This window comes from Elephas maximus, chromosome 19, assembly GCF_024166365.1.
Source record: "Elephas maximus indicus isolate mEleMax1 chromosome 19, mEleMax1 primary haplotype, whole genome shotgun sequence".
Lineage (NCBI taxonomy): Eukaryota > Metazoa > Chordata > Mammalia > Proboscidea > Elephantidae > Elephas > Elephas maximus.
In genome coordinates, this window is record NC_064837.1 from 44,935,565 (window position 1) to 44,953,014 (window position 17,450).

Below are 17,450 nucleotides of genomic sequence, written 5' to 3' on the forward strand. Positions count from 1 at the left end.
AAGAACAACAAAATCTGCTTGATTTCAAAGGCTTTCTCTCATCCTCAGACTTTTCGACATTTCTCAAGGGCTCCCTCTTTCCAGAGGCCCAACTGACCTTCCCTCTTGATTAGGAGTTGGGTCCCTCCTGGAAGACCCTTGGTCCCCACTCCAGTTGGACTGGCCCAGGATGAGGGCCCAGTCCTTCTCTGTCCAAGTCAGCCTCCACCCTGAGCACAAGAGTCAAGTCTGGACACTTACCCGGTGGTCAATCCCCTCCAGCTTGGCCCAACTTCTTACAGGACCTGGGGGGAGGGGGAGCCGGTCAGGAGGCCGTGGAGGGTTGTGGAGGCTCCACTGGGCCCTCCTTCCCCCTCACCCCTTGACTTTGTCCCCCTTTGTCGATAGCAAACTATCCCAAAAGTCGCTATGACATTTAGATGTCAAATGGATAGGGGTTTTATCTCGAAGTTAGATCGTAAAAATCGCCGAGAAGTCAGACAGATACCCCTCACTGGCTCGAGAAAGTCACGTGAGGTCCATAAAGTTAGTTTTATGGTTTTGGGGAGTTGACACCGTGCGGTATATTTCACATTCTCCAGAATGTTAAGTGACACTTTAACTGCTAGCTGTGGTGGGGAAGGGGGCAGAGGTAGGTGAGCGCTCTCCCTGCCTACAGCAGCCCGAGAGGCGGCAGCAGCCAGGCCCAGCACTCCCCGAAGTAAGTCGCTTCCAGCTTTCGCTTTCTCCCTTTGCAGTTTGGGGCTTGGGGCTAGGGAAAGGAAATCTTGCTTCTGGCAGGGCTGTGGGGTGATAGTAGATGCGGAGAGGGAGGAATTTCACCTTTTTTCCGTACCCAGTTCTGAGAAGCTGGGTGTTTGAAGTGCGGTGACTCAGTTGAACAAGGTTCTAGTGATCCGTCGGGGGTACCTGGTTTTATTTGCAAGAATGTTTGACTCTGTGTGCAGAAAAGGGGGCCGCGTGAGAGCCTTATTTCTTCAGTATCTTGGAAATTTAGGGTGGCAAGAAGGAGGGGTGTGTGCTGCTGAGAGCAGGGCCCCTTGTGGGGGGGCCACTTCGCTGCTGGATATCTTCAGACAGACATCTCCCCACCCCCAGGAAAGAAACTTTATGACATTCATTTGTCAGGGGTGTGTGGGGCGCGCCGCTGGGCACTTTTATGTGGATACATCTGAGCTGAGAAAACGCACTGGGAAGGGAGACTGCTGTGGTCTGCCTTGCACTGAAGGCACCTTCAGGCTTTCAGATGCTCACATCCCATGAAAGGGTCCCTTCCAGTTCTCTATGGCCTTATCTGAGTCTCCCAGGATGGGGAGCACAGCGCTTGTGCACACAACTTAAGCCTGTTGATTCCAAGCTGACCCTTCGGCTTGGTTCTAAATAGGGTCCCAAGGTCAGAGTGCCGGGCGGACACAGGGGGCAATCCCCTCCAGTCTAAAACCTGATATCTGGCTAGGAGTGGAGGGAAGGGGAGAGCTTCTTCCCTTGCCTAGCGGAGTTAGGATTTAGGTAGACCCCTGGCAACCCCTTTATAAATAAAAATTGCTCAGGAACATAGATGATGACTGTTGGGAGGAAAAAAGAAACATAGGAGCTGGGAGACAAAATTGGAAAGATGCTCCTTTTCCCTCTCCTCTTCTCTCCCCATCAGAATCTCAAAGGTTCTTTGTTTTGTGGCACCACCAACCAGAGGGACTTCAGGATTTGATTCTGAAGGAGCCTGCTATTTTCTAAGTAAAAGTCACTCTTCTAAAAGCCAGAGGCCTCTTCCTCATTGAGTCGATGTCCCAATTTTAAGACCCATGGAGTCGACCATCCCCGTTACTCTTGCTCCCGCCAGTCTGCCATCTTTCCATTCCGCTCACCAGCTTCCACAGATAATCCCTGGGATTGCACGTGTAGTATCTTGAGGGGCATCTGACCTTTGGGACAAAGGGGAGGACTCCCCCTGTTTGCCGTTAAGGGGCATTCGGACTCTGTCCCTCGTTTCTCTCCCTGGCCTCTCTCTCCTCCAGCTGCTTTCTAGTCTCTGCTCAAATCTGTTTTACAGAAACATTTCACAGGCTCTGAGAGCATAAGGAGAGGGCAGAGAGCTTGGGGTCCTAGCTCTACTCTTAAGACACATCTCCTCACTTGTGAATGGTGGGGATCCATTGGGAGACTGCTGTCAGCTCCCAGTGGACCCCAACCACCATTTAAGATACTAATAAACCTTTCAAAGACATCCACTCTGGACGAGGAAAAGGAGTGGAGTGAGGGGCAGACTGAAAGTCACAGGGGCAGAACACAATCTGGGACCTCCAGAGGAACCCCATTCCTACTGTGCCCCAGGCCTTGCTTTAATGCTCCTCCCTCTCAGAGCCTTCCCAGGGGCCCAAAATCTCAGACCACCAGGCCTGTCCCTGAAGTTATTTCTTTCTTTTTTTTGCCTCCTGCCATGTCAGTTCTGCAAACTTTGATAAACAGTGTGTGGCCGGACGGCCCAGGGACATCTGCTGGGCATATCTGGACAGATTTCCCGGAATATCCAAGAGAAGCTAGGGCGGGGGTGCCCGTTTCCGCCAGGGAGGCACCAGAGAGGCCAAACAAACCCTTGGACGATCTCCTCCCGCCGCTCCAAGCAGATCCCAGGGAAGATGCCCCAGCTGGGCTTTCTTCTTCCACTCTCTCAGGGCAACTATTCTCCTTGAATCCCAACAAGGAAGCATTGAGGGAGGGGATAAGTGGTGTGAAGAGGTCTACGGTGCGATCGCATTCTTTCCTGTACCCCAGATCCCAGCCCTCTCCTCCCACCATCTCCGAGACTTTCTCTCTCCAGAAAGCTGCTCTATGCTCTGGAGGACTCTGCTCCCAACATCAGGGATGCCCCTCTACTTATCCCTACACCCTCTGGCCAAATTCTTACGCTGATCCTGGGTGTACCCTCAACCTGGGGCAGGGCTGAGGAGGCGGTAGAGGGAGATTTAGGCTGCAGTTTCTCATTTCTTTCCAAGGCCAGCCTGACCGTCACTTGGTAGACAATTTGATTTTGATTTTTTTTGGTTTTGTTTTATTTGGTTATGTTTTGTTTCTCCACGGCAGCGGGGTGGGAGGAAGTATAAAGAAGTGTAAACAGGAAAGCCAGCCGGGCCTGGAGTTCCGAGTGCCCATATTTCATCAGCTTCCTCTCCGTAACTGCTGCGGGGACACTTAACCCTTCCTTGGCTGCAAGAACCTATTCACTACAGGCTGGTGGGGCAGGATACGGGGATCCAAGAGAAAGTGCCTCTCCTCGCCTGGTTTCTTTATCTCTGGGGTCTGGATGATTCCCCAAACTCTGTCCCTTCTGAGGCAGAGAAGGAGAGGCTCCTGCCTGCATGGACTCCCCAGCTTGGGGGTCAACCCGGCCAGCTTAGGACAAAAGGGCTACAAGAACACACTTCCCTCTTTTTGGGAAGGATCCCCTCATTACCTCACCCCATTTTTGGAGTGTATCAGAGCAATCAGATTTGGAGGCTAGGATCTGCCCACAGCAGGAAATATCGATTACTGCAGTGCTGGTACCCATCCGTATTAATTAACCAAGACACCCGCCTGGAAACTGAGCTGTTTGGAAAGGGGGGAGGGGAGAAATAGGGACCCCTTAAGGAGAATGGACATTTCTCCATAAGGGCCCCTGGGGCCCAGATTGGAGAGTTGCTCCCAACAAGAAACCTGTGACCTTCCCCAAGCTCGAAGTCCCTGGACTTCTCAGCAGGGGTAGGTGTGACTTCCTCTCCACAGTGGACATCACACACAAGTCTCAGGGTGGAATGAAACACCTGCCCACCCAGTTCCTGGAGGCCGCTGCCGACTCCGGCCTGCCAGAGTTGGGTTTCCCCAGCCCTCTGATGATCTGTCTCTGGTGGGTGTTACCAGAAGACTTTTCTAGAGGGGTTAACCTCCCTAGCCACGTTCCTTCCAACTTCACAAAGGTAGATGCTCTTGATAATTTTCGGGTTTGTTTTATTTTAGTGTCCCATTTGTTGGTGGCGATAGTGATGGTATTATGGCCTTCCTCTTCCTCCTACCCCTCCCTCCAAAAAGTGATTAAAATCTGTTAAAGGATTTAATTAAGAGAGTTAAATGAAAAGGAAGGAGGCTCAAATGAGTTGGGGGAAAATACCCACACCAAAGCTATTCTCAACGATTAAATCGCCATTTTAACAATATAATGGAGTTTGCATCCTGAAAGGGGAAATCAACGCTCATATCTCATCAATAATTCATAGAGTCCGGGATCACGCAGAGGTCAGCAGACGGGGCCGGAGCGTTGGCCTACGTGGGGCTCTCCGAGCCGCTGCCGCATACATTACGCGCCGCTGGCCGCACCGCCGCCGCTCCGGGGGAGGGGGCGTGAAGATAGGTTTAAGCGGATTTTTCGTTTTTTCCTTTTGTCGAATTCACTTGAGACCTGAATTGCGGGCTGTAAGCAGAAGTGGGGGATTTGAGAACTGCAGTGGACTGGACTTTGGACTTCGGGAAATTCAGGACCCGGTGGACCCCGACTCTCACCTCCTTCCCAAGTTTTAATCCTTCTTTTCCTCCTTGCACCTTTTCTGTATGGTTTAGGCGTCTTCTGTAGTGTCTCTTCTCTCCGTAAATTTCCTACTGGAAAGGAAACTGCTTTCCCTCTTTCTCTCTCATTCTCCCTCTGCAGCATCCTCTAGCTTCCGCCCTATGGAAACAGCTCCCAGGCTGCCCAACCGGCCGTGCTCCGGCCTTGCTCTCCGAGTGCATTCGGGCTGAGTGCTGCAGCTCCTGCCCTGGCTGCGGCCTCAGAGAGCAGCGGCTGTGTTGGTTGCGGCTATACCTGACCTTGGAGCTATTTGGGGTAGGGATGAATGCGTCTAGGGAGGAAAGGTACCTCACAGGCCCCAGGCCTGCTTGCCTAGCCAAGATAGGACTCAGGTCAGATGGAAGAGGGGCAAGGGAGGGTAACGTCCCGAAGAAACATTTAGGGGAGACGTGGAGGAAAAGTCCAAGGGTATGGGGGCCTTTCCCCTTGAGGGTTTGGAGGCATGACGGAGGATAATCCCTATGTACCGGACTTTTGCAGTCTTGTTCCCTTCTCTCTACTTCGCTCTTTTCTGTTTCTTGACTCCCAAAGCCCCCTAGGGAAGGAGAAATGAAACCTTCCCAGTGAGAGGTGGGGGGCCTGGGAAGCGACATTTGGGCGGAAGGGAAACCGAAAGCGCAGCGGGTCGCCAGTGCAGTCGCCGCGCTGGCCAAGGCAGAGGCTGTAACGCCCTCGAGCTGCCAGTAGAGTCCGCCTTAGACCAAGTTCACAGCCAGGCTGGGGCCTCTGAGGCGCCAGCGAGTGGCCACGCACGGTGGTCCCGGGCCCCGCTCGGCCTCAAGCTGCCTGGGCTCTGCGCTCTCCCATTCCCCCAGTCCCATGGAGACAGTGGGCCTCGCTCTCCCAAAGAACCCCTGGTCCAAACTCTCCCCACTCTTCACCCCAAAATACCCTTCTTCAAGTTTAGCCCATTCTATTGCTCCCATAGGTCCCCTCGCCCAGTAACCTCAGTCCCACTCAAGGGGACAAGAATGGAGGAGGACAAGTCTTTAAAAGCCCTTCCAGGCACTCCAGAGAAAGAGACCGGTGAAAATACGGGAAGTGGCGTAGGAGTCTTTTTCCAAGGAGTTATTTAATAATCAAAGATTTCTCTTCCCCAGGCTTGAGAGCCGGAGTGGGGATGTTGGTGAGGGGGAGGGGCAGGGGATGCGTTTTGTGCTTGCGTTTTTGCTGCAGGCGCTGCAGAATGAGACCCTGGGCGGTGAGGCCAGTGTTATTGCCAGAGGGGTCGCAAAGTTGGAGGGTCAAAAGTTTACAGCGTGCGTGAGCCGGCCGCGGAGGCGGGTGGCGTCGAGGGGGAGTGGGAGAGGGAGGGGGGGCTTTGTGTGTGGAGAGAGAAGAGAGAGCGAGGGATGTGCGAGGTAAGGAAGGCTTAAGGGCTGGGAGAAGTTGGAGCAGAACTAGGGACGGGAAGAGGCAGACATCTCAGGGAGGAGAAACTGAGGAAGAAACCCTTCTCCAAAAACAGCGCTGCTGGTGGTGGTGAGGTGCACAAAAGAGAGCTCCTGGGCGTGGTGAAGGCTCCATGCAATGTTTTCTCCCGAAGATAATCTTTGAGTCACCATATAAAATTTCATTAAAACCTAAACCCAGCTGCACACGTTTAAGAACGTCAATTACCCACACGTCCTGCAGGACATTGGCTGGGCCCAGAGAAGGCTTCCAAGGTAAAGGCCTGATTCTCACCACCATCAGCCCCTCCCTTCTTGCCCTAAAGGGGCTAAACAGCTGCCCCCCCAATTCCAAAGTCAGGCTTATTGTTCAGGGAACCCTAACCCCCAAGCTGGGTCCAGGCAGCTGGAGTCTACAGCCCTGCACAAGGACTGGAGACTTCCTAAACTTCCATCCCTCTCTTGAAATCCTTCGGGTTTAAGAACTTGGATATTGAAAGAAGGTTAGCAAAAAGAAAGAAAGAAGGTTAGCAGAAAGAAAGAAGGTTAGCAAAAAGAAAGAAAGAAGGTTAGCTAGTTAATTCTCTCCCAAACCTCCGCTTCTATATTCATCCTGAGAGCTCCTTGCTTCCTATTTGGAGGTGGGAGGAGAAATGCAAAGGAAAAATACTGAATGGCCTCATGGAGATCTTTTTACCTCGAGTTGAAACAGCGACCTGAAATGAACCTTGAATCCATGCATTAATCTTAGCTCATAAGCAAAATGCTTAGAGAGACTCTGTAATTGTAACACCAGGGCATATGCCTATTTTGGGTCTTTAAATGACTGTTACATTATGAGATGTCATCATATTCTCTTCCAAGCATTTAATGTAGGAGGTGCACTGTGGGTGTTTGTCCTGCCTGAAAACACATAACCTGAGAGTTTTCATAAAGATGGTTTTTGAAATATGACCAGAAGAGACAAAGGTTTAATGCCAAATTTCAAATCAGATTTGAACCCAGTTTTTGACCAAACCAACTGGTCCCCATTTTTACTCAGTCCTCAGGTGAGTTCCTCTGGGGAGTCAGACCAGGGAGGAATTCCTGGGTTCCAGAAGAGGTGGAGGCCAAAGCCTAAGCTGGAAAATCTATCTCCTTCCGTTCCCCCTTGGTCTCGTTTTCCTCCATTCCAGGACAGAATGTTACCAAATTCACATGGACTCAATTTAGGGCTGTGTGGGAAAGACTGGAGCAGCCCAAGGTCCTGGACTGGAGGGGTCTCAAGATAAGGAAGAAGAGGCCTCTGTGATCCCAAACCAAGCTGGGTGCCCTGTGGTGCTCCCTCCAGACTTTCCCATACAAGGGGATACCACCTCTGAGCTTGAGCACTGAATCTCCAGATTTGAACTAGGCGGAAGGAAAGTTGCCTCATCTGCCTCTGCTCGTCCCTTGGAAGGTGGAAAAAGGCAGAATTGCATTGTAGGCAATCCACCCACTTCTAATTCTAGAGAGACCAATGCAAAGAAGATCTCTGGGTATATTTAATGCCTCTTTGATTAGCTCTTGTCTTCCATGTGGTGATGATGGGGCAGGAAAAGAAGTTAATGTACAGATGAGAACTGTTTTTTTTTTTTTTTTTTTTTTCGTGGAGAGGGGGAGAAGAAGGATATTGTTTTGTTTTTAAATGAAGATTAAAATCTCTGAAAACCAAGTTCCCAGTTTTGACCACCGCAGTCTAGCCCCTCTCTCAAGGTTTTCTCCATCTTCTCCAAACATGCTGGGTTGTGCACAAAACTTCCCATCCGATGAAGCAGAGGGGTCATTCCTGGGGTCCTGGAGCCTCCAAAGTTTCCGCAGAAATGGGGGTATCTCTGGCACTTGGGGGATAGAGTGAGCAGTGAGGCCTTGCCAGTGTGACCATTTAGGGGGAGGAGTGAAGGAGAGGGGCTCTCTCTCTGGCCTGCTGTCTGGGACCCAGATCTGCGAGGACGCATTTCCATTTCTCCCCCTGCCAGCCTCCTTCTTAGGCCACAAAAGACCCCCCCACACATGGAATCCCACCCTCTCCCTTTTTGCCCCAACCAGAACTGACAAAAATATAGGAATGATGGAAAATCAAAGCAGGGGCGGGGCCGGCAGAATCCTATCCGAATGGGACTTTTTTAGGATGGGGATTGGGTGAAGCGAAGAAGAGGGTTCTGGGGAAAAGTTTAGCTGGAGAGGATGAGCTGAACCAAATTCCTGGTCTGCCATTTTGCTCCCAAATAATGACCTGCGCAAAATTCAATATGACCAAGCGAACCGCGCGAGCGTATTATAGTAACTGCCTGCTCGTGGAGGGGGGGGGGCCCGGAGAGGGGTGAACCGCAGGTCACGGCGTCTAAAAATTATTAAAATGGTCAAGAGCCTCGTGACGCGCCTAGCTGTTTAACAAAGACTGCCAAAGTATGAGATTAATACGAAAACTTGCGCTTCAAAAACAACCCCCCCCCAAAAGTCTTGTTTGGGCCTCCGAGAGGGCTGGTGGCTCCTCCGCCCGCAGCTGCGGTTTGGTTTTCCGGACACACAATAGTGGACAAGAGCGAGCTCCACTGCTGCGGAGCGGGGCCGCGGGCGGGCCGGCGGCCGGGAGGGCGCGGGGAGCGGCCGGGTGAGTACTCTTGTCCGCTGTGCGTCGGGGCCTTCCTGTCGTCCGCCGGGCTGCCGGGTCTCTGGGCCGGCTGGGGACTCGCCTCGGCTCCGCCTTTCGGTTGGCCTCCCTCGCTCCATCCCTCGCTCCCCGCCGACAAAAGGTGGATGATTTCGCGCAGGCAGGGCACGTCCGGGGCGGCCGCGGGGGCTGGGCAGCAAGAGGTCACGCTAGCAACCTGTAGCTGCCAGGAGAAGGCGGCCTGGGGAGCCGCTGAACGACCTAGGATCGCAGGGGAGGTGGCTCGAAACGCGCGCCTGCGCGCGGAGCCCTTGATTGCTTTTATTTTTGTCGTTATGCGCTTGATATTAGTATTCCTGGGGGGGGGGGGCTTCTGCTCTCGTGAAACCTGACTTGGGAGTCGCTGATAAACCCTGTCCTACATCCCTAGCGACTGGACTCGGCTAGGGTAGAGGGTGCGGCGCCTCGGTGGAATGGGCAGGTGGTGGCTTCCAACGAGCAGAGGAGAAAATCTCCGCTCTGTCCCAAGGATCAGCCATCCCCAGCCCTGCAGCGGCTTTCCTCTCTCTTGGGGTGCTCCAGGCACCTAGGCCGCATCCCTTGTGCAGTGTAGAGCCGCAGAGAGGCCCGGCAGCCAGCCCAGCGGCCCTCCCAAACTTCCGAAACGCCAACGGGTTTGACGGGTTTCCGAGAGCGGGCGAGTAGAGAAAAACGGGAGGTATGGAGTGGGGGAGGGGTCTGGTCGGTTGGAGTGGGTCGTGGAGGCCCTGGCTAAGTGGTCTTTAGCAAGTAAAGTCCCTGTTTGACGCTGGGGAACTGGGGTTGGGACGTGGGTGGATCCTACCAGGGCCTTTTGTCTGTGGGCCCAGGGCCAAATTCCAGTTTGCCTGGGTGCCCAGATGAGGTCTGATGTTACCTAGTGAACGCTCTCCTGGCAATGATAACTACAATATGATAGTTTTTTTTTTTTTTTTTTAAATATGTTTCAGTCCAGCCTGGCTGAGAGAGTGTTGGTATTAGAAACCAGGCTGGGAGGCCAAATTTGGCAGTGCCTGAATTTGGGATAGAAAATCAGAGGGGCTTTGGACCTTATTGCACCAGCAGGTGGGATCTCCTCCTACCCACCTGCACGGGTTCCAGGACTTGGGATATGGGCAGAGACCTCTGAAGACCCTTAAGGCCTGGAGTGTGGTGGTTGGAGGTTTGTTTTCTGTGCTATTGCTGTATTCGTTATTGCTATTTGCAATTGTTATTATTCTGACTTGTTTACTAAGGGATGCAAGTGTTTCTCAGACTTAGGAAGCTGGGTAGGGAGTCTCAGTGGGAAGGAGGCTGCTTCTGAGCACTCTCCCTCTGACCCCGTGGAGACCCTCAGCTTTCACAGTCTAGGACTCAGGTCCCTCCAGCCCAACCCCCAGTCTCCCAGCTTAGTCAATTTTGCGTTAAGGGGAGCCCCAGGAAGTTCGGACCCCCCATCCGTTTTAGCCCCATGGACAGCAACCCAGGCAGGTGGCTAGGCCGGGCCAGTGTGTACATTTAGACAGAGAGGACCCGCCTGGGGCTAGGGAGGTGGGAGGTGCAGAACCGCGGGGTCCCTCCCTATACCTTCCCGGGGTAGTCCCCCTCTTCTGGCTCCCAGGAGGTGTGGGAGGATGGGAGGGGCCAGCATATCGTCTGGCTGGATCTTTTATGGTTCCTCATTGCCCTTCATTCGGAAATGAAACGCCTTTGATCTTTTTCTCAGGTTGTAAACGGAATTGCCCGTCATTAAATATCCGGGGCCCCATCTGCTTGGTCTCCCAGCATTTTTCTTTACAGCTGTTTCTCTCTTTTTACCACTGAATTTTTCCAAGAGGACTTTTATGACACCCCCTTCACACTCAGCCACCTCTCCCTCCTCCATTCCCTGAGAGGCGCCGTGGAAAATATTGAGATATTCGTTTGATCGAAAACTAAAGGCTTCGTCGAGGGGCACTGAGGAGCCGATTGGGGTTTTGTTTTTCTTTAAAAAAAATAAATAAAAGTGCTGCGGGAGGGGAGGGGCACGAGGGCACCCAGAAGGGCCTGATGCTGACTTCGTGGCAGCCTCAGAATGACCCTTCCTCCTTTTGTGCTCAATGTTTACATCTCATAATTCATGCACCACCGCCACCGAGCGTTGTGCGGCGGCCCAGAGGTTCGCATCCCTTCACAGACCGGCTGCTTCTGTTTCTTTCTATTAGAAAGGAGAATTGAAAACCTTGTAATCCCAAGAATGAATCCTCAGTGCAGCGCTTTTTCCTGCTCCCAGAGTTCAAACTAGAACAAAACGAAATAAAAGCAAGGCACTCAAACAACACTCCAAACGAAGAATGCGCGAAAAGTAGGAGAACTGGAGAATTTCTGGGCCAAGAAGATCTGTCTGTCTTCTGTATATACCCTGTAGATCCGAATTTGTGTAAGGAATTTTGTGATCACAAATTCGTATCTAGGGGAATATGTAGTTGACATAAACACTCCGCTCATTTTTTTTTCCAGAAGAAAAAAAATATTTTCTTCTAAATAAGGACGATCCGGTGACTGACTCCGCGAAGACTCCTTCCTCTTTCTTTCTTCCTTTTCTTTTCCTGACTTTACTGGTTAGAGACAGAGGAATCCTCCACCTGCAATCTCCCGACGCTCGCCCCGGGGAGCCTTTGTCCTTTTTCCGTTCTCTTAAGAGGTTAATGTTGTTGATGATGATATTTTTAATTTACTCTCTTGCCCCAAGTCTGCCTTTTCTCTGTTCTCGGCTCAAGGAGGCTTTATTGAAAATCCCGAATACATGTTTTCAGTGTGCGAGGCCAAAGGAAATTCGCTTTTCAAACGGATGCTGAGGTTGCCGTTCTGTTTGGGCTCACAACGAAATGCCCTGGGAATACGCGATTATCAAGGGGTGTTTTTGTGTGTGGGGGTCACGTCTAGGGCGCCTTTCCCCAGCATCACTAGGATGCGAGGTTTCTATTCGCTCCAGAAGCGGCGACATTAGCAGCAATTAGAATGTCTAGGCGCCTACGGTTAGTATTGCTCGGGTGGTTCTGGAATTAGCAAATTGCTATTAAATTTGCTCTCAAAAGTTGCAGGGTTTTTAACTTCAACGCTCATCTTAAATGTGCGAAACCGAGTCGCTTCTCCCGGTTTGGGCCATGTGGGGTACGGGGAGGAGTGGATAGGAGAGAGGGACTGACGGGCTGAATGACACAGCCAAGCTAATAGCGCAGCTAAATGCGATTTGGAAGGCGAGGTCTCCCCGAATTAGTGCATGAATTTCCTATCGATCCGCCCGGAGTTCCATTCATCTCTGACAAGTCCCTCCGCGCACCCGCCCGCTTGCTCCCAACGCGTCTTCTCTCACCCCTGCCCCTCCCCATCCAGCTACAGAGAAAAGCCCCACGCTCAATGCCCCTGCCTCATATGGGTTCCCCTCTCGAGGCGGTGCCCCTAGTCCTCGCATTACTCAACTTCTCACACAGATGCACGGTGCGTGGGCTCCCTCCAGCCATGGGGAAGGGTGGGGGACTGTGGGAACCAGAGAATTCTGGGTGGAGGTAAAGCAGGACAGGAGGGGCTACACCGGGAGTCTCAACTTCTGAGGGGAGCCAGGCGTTGGGCTTTGCCCAGAGCCCCAACAGGCCCTCCAGTTGAAACCTGCTTTCTCTCTGTTGTATCTCAGAGATCAAGAAGAGGAGTCGGTCGCCGCCCCCCCCCCCCAGCACTATGTAAATCCTGGTGTTGGTTGGTTGGGTGGGTGGGTGGGTGGAAGAGAAGAAGGGGAAATAAACCTCTTTGGCTGGAGTAGGGTTCGGGTGAGCAGATTTCCTTATCCGGGAATCACAGGCGGGGCGGCCATTGGCTCCGAAGATCACGTGGGTCCCTAACTTTGTTCACTTGACAGTAAGTAGGAGGGCTTTCGGAAACAGGAAAACGAGTCAGGGGTCGGAATAAATTTTAGTATATTTTGTGGGCAATTCCCAGAAATTAATGGCTATGAGTTCTTTTTTGATCAACTCAAACTATGTCGACCCCAAGTTCCCTCCCTGCGAGGAATATTCACAGAGCGATTACCTACCCAGCGACCATTCGCCCGGGTACTACGCCGGCGGCCAGAGGCGAGAGAGCAGCTTCCAGCCGGAGGCGGGCTTCGGGAGGCGCGCGGCGTGCACCGTGCAACGCTACGCGGCCTGCCGAGACCCTGGGCCCCCGCCGCCTCCGCCACTACCCCCGCCGCCCCCGCCACCGCCTGGGCTGTCCCCTCGGGCTCCTGCGCCGCCGCCCTCCGGGGCCCTCCTTCAGGAGCCCGGCCAGCGCTGTGAGGCGATCAGCAGCAGCCCCCCGCCGCCTCCCTGCGCCCAGAACCCCTTGCACCCCAGCCCGTCCCACTCCGCTTGCAAAGAACCCGTCGTCTACCCCTGGATGCGCAAAGTTCACGTGAGCACGGGTGAGTGCGTGGGCACCCCTTCCCCCTCCCGCCCCGGGCGCTTTACACCCAGGGACCTCCGAGGCATGGGGGTGGGTAGGGTAGAGCTGGGGGAAGCCAATTGTCCCCGCAGTAAACTCGCCATTGCGGGAGATTTACGGTCGCCTGTTTTCAGAGCCACGTAATTACATCCCCCATAAATTTTTATGGCCTGGTGGGCCCCGCGCCTTTGAAGTCGGTTCCCCATCCTCTTCACCATTCTCACCAGCGACTTTTTCGTCAGGGAGATGCAGTCTTAGTGAAGTTTAAAGTTGGGGAGGGGTGTGGGACGTAGGGGAGTGGAGGAGGAGAAGGAGGAGGAGGGAATTTGTATTTAAGCAGAGAGTTGAGTCAACTCCCAGTATTTATTTTTTCCTTTCTTTCCTCTAGTCAGGCTCCTTGGCCCGGGAAGTAGGCAAAAGTTTTTTTATTGGGGACAGAGACTGCTTGGAATCGGAGCAGGGAGGGTGGGAACTAAACAGAAGAGGAAAGGTTTAGGGAAGCCCCCTCCCTCTTCCACCCTCCACTCTCTATTCTTCCATTCTGGGACCCCAGACCAAAGGGAGAGAGAGGGAGGTTAAAACCTGATGAAGAATCGTCACCCCCCCACTCCACTCCTCCCCATGACATCCAAACAACAAACACCACCACTCTCCAAAACTTTGAGCTCTTTCTTTTCCTTGGGTCCCTCTTTCTTCCTTTTTCTTTTTTTTTTAAATCTTGGGGAAGAAGAGGTGGCAGGAGGAGGGAGGGCGGGAAGGAGGGAGACACTGTGTTGTTAGCTGGAAGAAAGGGCTTTCCCTCCTCCCTTTCGGGGGCAATAAAACTTTCTCTTTCTCCGTCTCTCTGTGTGTGTCCAGTAAATCCCAATTACGCCGGCGGGGAGCCCAAGCGCTCTCGGACCGCCTACACTCGCCAGCAGGTCTTGGAGCTGGAGAAGGAGTTTCACTACAACCGCTACCTGACGCGGCGCCGGAGGGTGGAGATCGCCCACGCGCTCTGCCTCTCCGAGCGCCAGATCAAGATCTGGTTCCAGAACCGACGCATGAAGTGGAAAAAAGACCACAAGCTGCCCAACACCAAGATCCGCTCGGGTGGCGCAGCAGGCGCAGCCGGAGGGCCCCCTGGCCGGCCCAACGGAGGCCCCCCCGCGCTCTAGCGCCCCCCATGCGGGAGCCTAGAACCTCGGGGCGGGGGTGGGCGGCAAGCGCGAGGGGGGCGGGAGGGGCCGGGGCTTGGGCCCGGAGAAACCTATCTGCCCTCCCCCCACTTTATCTATATATGAATAAACGCAGAGAAGGAGGGGGAGGGGAAGCTTTATTTATAGAAATGACCGTGGGGAGCCGGGCGAGGCCCCCCCAGAAGCAAGGTTCAAGTCTCCTGCTTTCTTCCTTAAAAAAAAAAAGAGACAGAGAAATAAGAGGCTCCAGCTCCTCGTTTTCAGCTTTGGCGAAGATGGATCCACGTTTCATCTTTAATCACTCCAGGCCCAGACCCATCTGTCTTGTTTACTACGCCGAGGAGAGGACGGGCCTCGGTGGCGACCATTACCTCGACACCCAGCTAACAAATGAGGCCCGGCTCAGCCACCGCCGCCTCTGCTGCTGTCGCTGCTGGAAGAAGGCCTGGATTCTCTTTCTTTGTCCCCCACTCCAGACACCCTACTACGAAAGCACCCTCTGACTGCCAGATAGCTCAGTGTTGTGGCCACGGTAACAAACACACACACAACTTCTTCCCGCTCCGTGCCGGTGCCCCTTCGCCGGGACACTGACTGCTCGCCCCCTTCTACCTTGGGGCTGGTGGGGGCAGAAAGGGGGCAAGTGAGGTAGGGGGGCAGGCAGCCTTGGCAACGCAGGAGCCTGCAGGGAAATTGAGGCAGAGCAAAAAAAAAAAGAGACTCAGGCCGGGGCGAGGGCCTTCCTCTGGAAGGCCAAGCAGGGCCTGGCAGAGTGAGGGGCCGGTTGAGTTCTTGGAGCCGGGCACAACCCTCTCGCCAATCCGGAGTGCTACAGCGAGGCCTGCTCTCCTAGACTGAAAACGTATGTGAAACTGGGAAATAAAGAGTTGTGCCCCTCCTGGTCTGGGAGGACCATGTTGCAGCAGAGCCCTCTGCCATAGTTTATCCTTGTTGCGTCGTTTATTATTATTATTATTACTATTATTTTATGTCATGTTCGTCCTCTCTTGTTCTCTTTCTGACATTCCAAACCAGGCCCCTTCCTATCTCTGGGGCTGTCTGAGTCTAGAATTTTTTGCAGGCGTGAAAATGTGTTTCCTGTACGGAGTGACAATAGAGAAATAAATGTTTGGTTTCTTGTGACCAACACAGCGTGTTTTTGTTGAAACCTTGATGTAAAGATAGGGACAAATGCCACCTAGTTTGTACTTGAAGCACCCCAGTGGGTTCTGCCTCACATTGTATGTAGTCGAAGATTTTTTCAAAGGGTCCAACGGGAATTTCTATCTCAGTGGACTCCAAATTGTGGAAGGTGGTTTGTTTTCCTTTCGGGGTGGATGTGTTTTGTCTGGTGCTTTCATTTTTTTTTCTTCCAGTCCAAAAATGGATTGAAAGGACTGGGAGGGCTGACTCCAGTCCCTAATGGGGGAAAAATGTTTCATTGTAGCACACAAGAGGCTTAAGTATGGCAAAGCCTTTCATATCGTGATTTATTTGTCATAAGCAAATAAAATGAGGTTAAGCTGTCTCCTTCTAGACAGACTGCTCTTTGGTTATTAAAGTTCCGAGAGAGGATTCCATGAGGCCGGCCTCTTTCCTTCCCGAATAAGAAGGTATCGCTTTCCTCTGAGGTGTTTAAGGCTTTAATGAGTCTAATTTTTTGCACAGATGTTTCTGGGTGTTTGCAGGTTTTCAGAGTATTTTTATATTACAAAGGAGCTAGCTGGTGCCATAGCTCAAGCTCTGACAAGCAAATAGATAATCAAGAAGACAAATGGCCTCTTTTGTGAAGCCCTGCTCCTGTATTAATTTTCATTTTCTTTTTCATAGAAAGTATCGAAAGTGCGACTGGGGACCAAATAGCTTTCTGTCTCTGAGGTCCCAGTCACCCCTAGAATAGGGTAGGGGAAGGGAAAAGGGGTGTGGATGAGCCTCAGAAGCGCTCGGGGCTGGGGCCACTTTGTGCAGCACCATTAGATGTTCTAAGTTCTGGGGGCTCCAGCCTCAGGGTCTCCAGCCCTGTGGTGGTCCAGGGTCCAGCCACCCTGCCTCCCAAAAGCCCGGGGCTTGGAAAAGTGTATGCAATTCAAAGTTGTTTTTCGGTCTCATCTCCCCTCAGAAAATAAAAATAACCAAATCCACCGGCACTTTTATTTTGATTTACTTTTTATGCCTCTGGCTAGAAGCGCCGGTGTTTGAGGCTGGGGAACCAGCGGGGGCCGTGTCCACAGCGGGAAAGGGAGTTTGAACTGCCCATTTCCATGCTGCGCTGGACCTGGGGGACCTGAGGGATGAGCGGGTGAGCTTTGTTTCTGTGGAATCTCAACGTGATGTTTAGCTGCAAGTGGATGCGGATGGAGGCCCTTAATAGAGGGGAAAAATAGTTCTTAAAAAGCATATGCCCCCCCCCATGTCTCTATAGAACCAAATCAAAGCTGTTCCTTGGAAGGTATGAATAGAAAAAAAAAAAAGATTTCTATGGAGCTTAAAGTTCACAGCCATTCTGTGTAGACAAGAGCTAAGAAAAATGTGAGAATTATACAGAAAACCATTAATCACTTCTTTTCTTTAAATACGTATCCTCTCTCCTTTGTTATTATTCAACAGCAAACCTCTGCAGACCGGCTGTTGGGGGAAAAAAGTGTTAGCCATCTCTCCGGGATCTGCCAGGGGGCAAAAATTTGGAGCCATAAAGTTGAAAACTTTTTTCTCTCAGTTTGGAAGAAGCCGTTCGTCATGAATGGGATCAGCGGAGCTCGGTGGAGAGGAGGCGAGAGACGCAAAGGTAACAAAGCCGAGCTTGGGCTGGCATTTTTTTGATCCTTTTATGAGCCCTTTTCACAAGCTAAAGCAGAAACACTCTCTCGCCTCCTCCTTTTCTTTTTCAACTATCTTCTTGGGAGTTTTTATGGTGGACACTTGGTCAGGTTTGCCGCCTTTTATGATGACTGATGCTTGGGTCAGGGGGAGAGAGGGGCCTCGGCACCTGGAGAGCGTTTGAACTAGTTGGGACGGAGGTGTCAGGGGCCTTGAAAAATCCCAGACAAGAAGGTTGTTTGCCAGGCAGCTCAGAAGTGCTTTTCTGGTTTGGGGAAATGCAGGTGGGCCTGGGAGCCTCCGCCTGTGTGTGTATATACAAGTGCGTATACATGCGTGTATATAGCAAGGTACACGTG

At 52.4% G+C, this 17,450-nt stretch overlaps 2 protein-coding genes across 8 annotated transcripts in view; both read left to right on the forward strand.

Annotated features, from left to right (window-relative positions):
• Positions 1 to 17,450, forward strand: part of HOXB3 (homeobox B3) — a 54,987-nt gene that overhangs the window by 13,880 nt on the left and 23,657 nt on the right. For 2 of the 7 annotated variants that reach the window (XM_049858926.1, XM_049858930.1), the window contains exon 2: positions 16,882 to 17,059. The gene's annotated coding sequence lies outside the window, so the exon portion shown is untranslated. Of the gene's footprint in view, positions 1 to 8,332; positions 8,621 to 14,319; positions 17,060 to 17,450 lie in introns of those variants that run through there. The other 5 variants (XM_049858927.1, XM_049858924.1, XM_049858925.1 and 2 more) reach the window with 5 other exon arrangements.
• Positions 12,445 to 14,315, forward strand: HOXB4 (homeobox B4). The gene is made up of 2 exons (XM_049858936.1): positions 12,445 to 13,076; positions 13,955 to 14,315. Exons 1-2 carry the CDS (start codon positions 12,620 to 12,622, stop codon positions 14,251 to 14,253), a joined length of 756 nt encoding a protein of 251 aa, XP_049714893.1. The 5' UTR covers positions 12,445 to 12,619; the 3' UTR covers positions 14,254 to 14,315.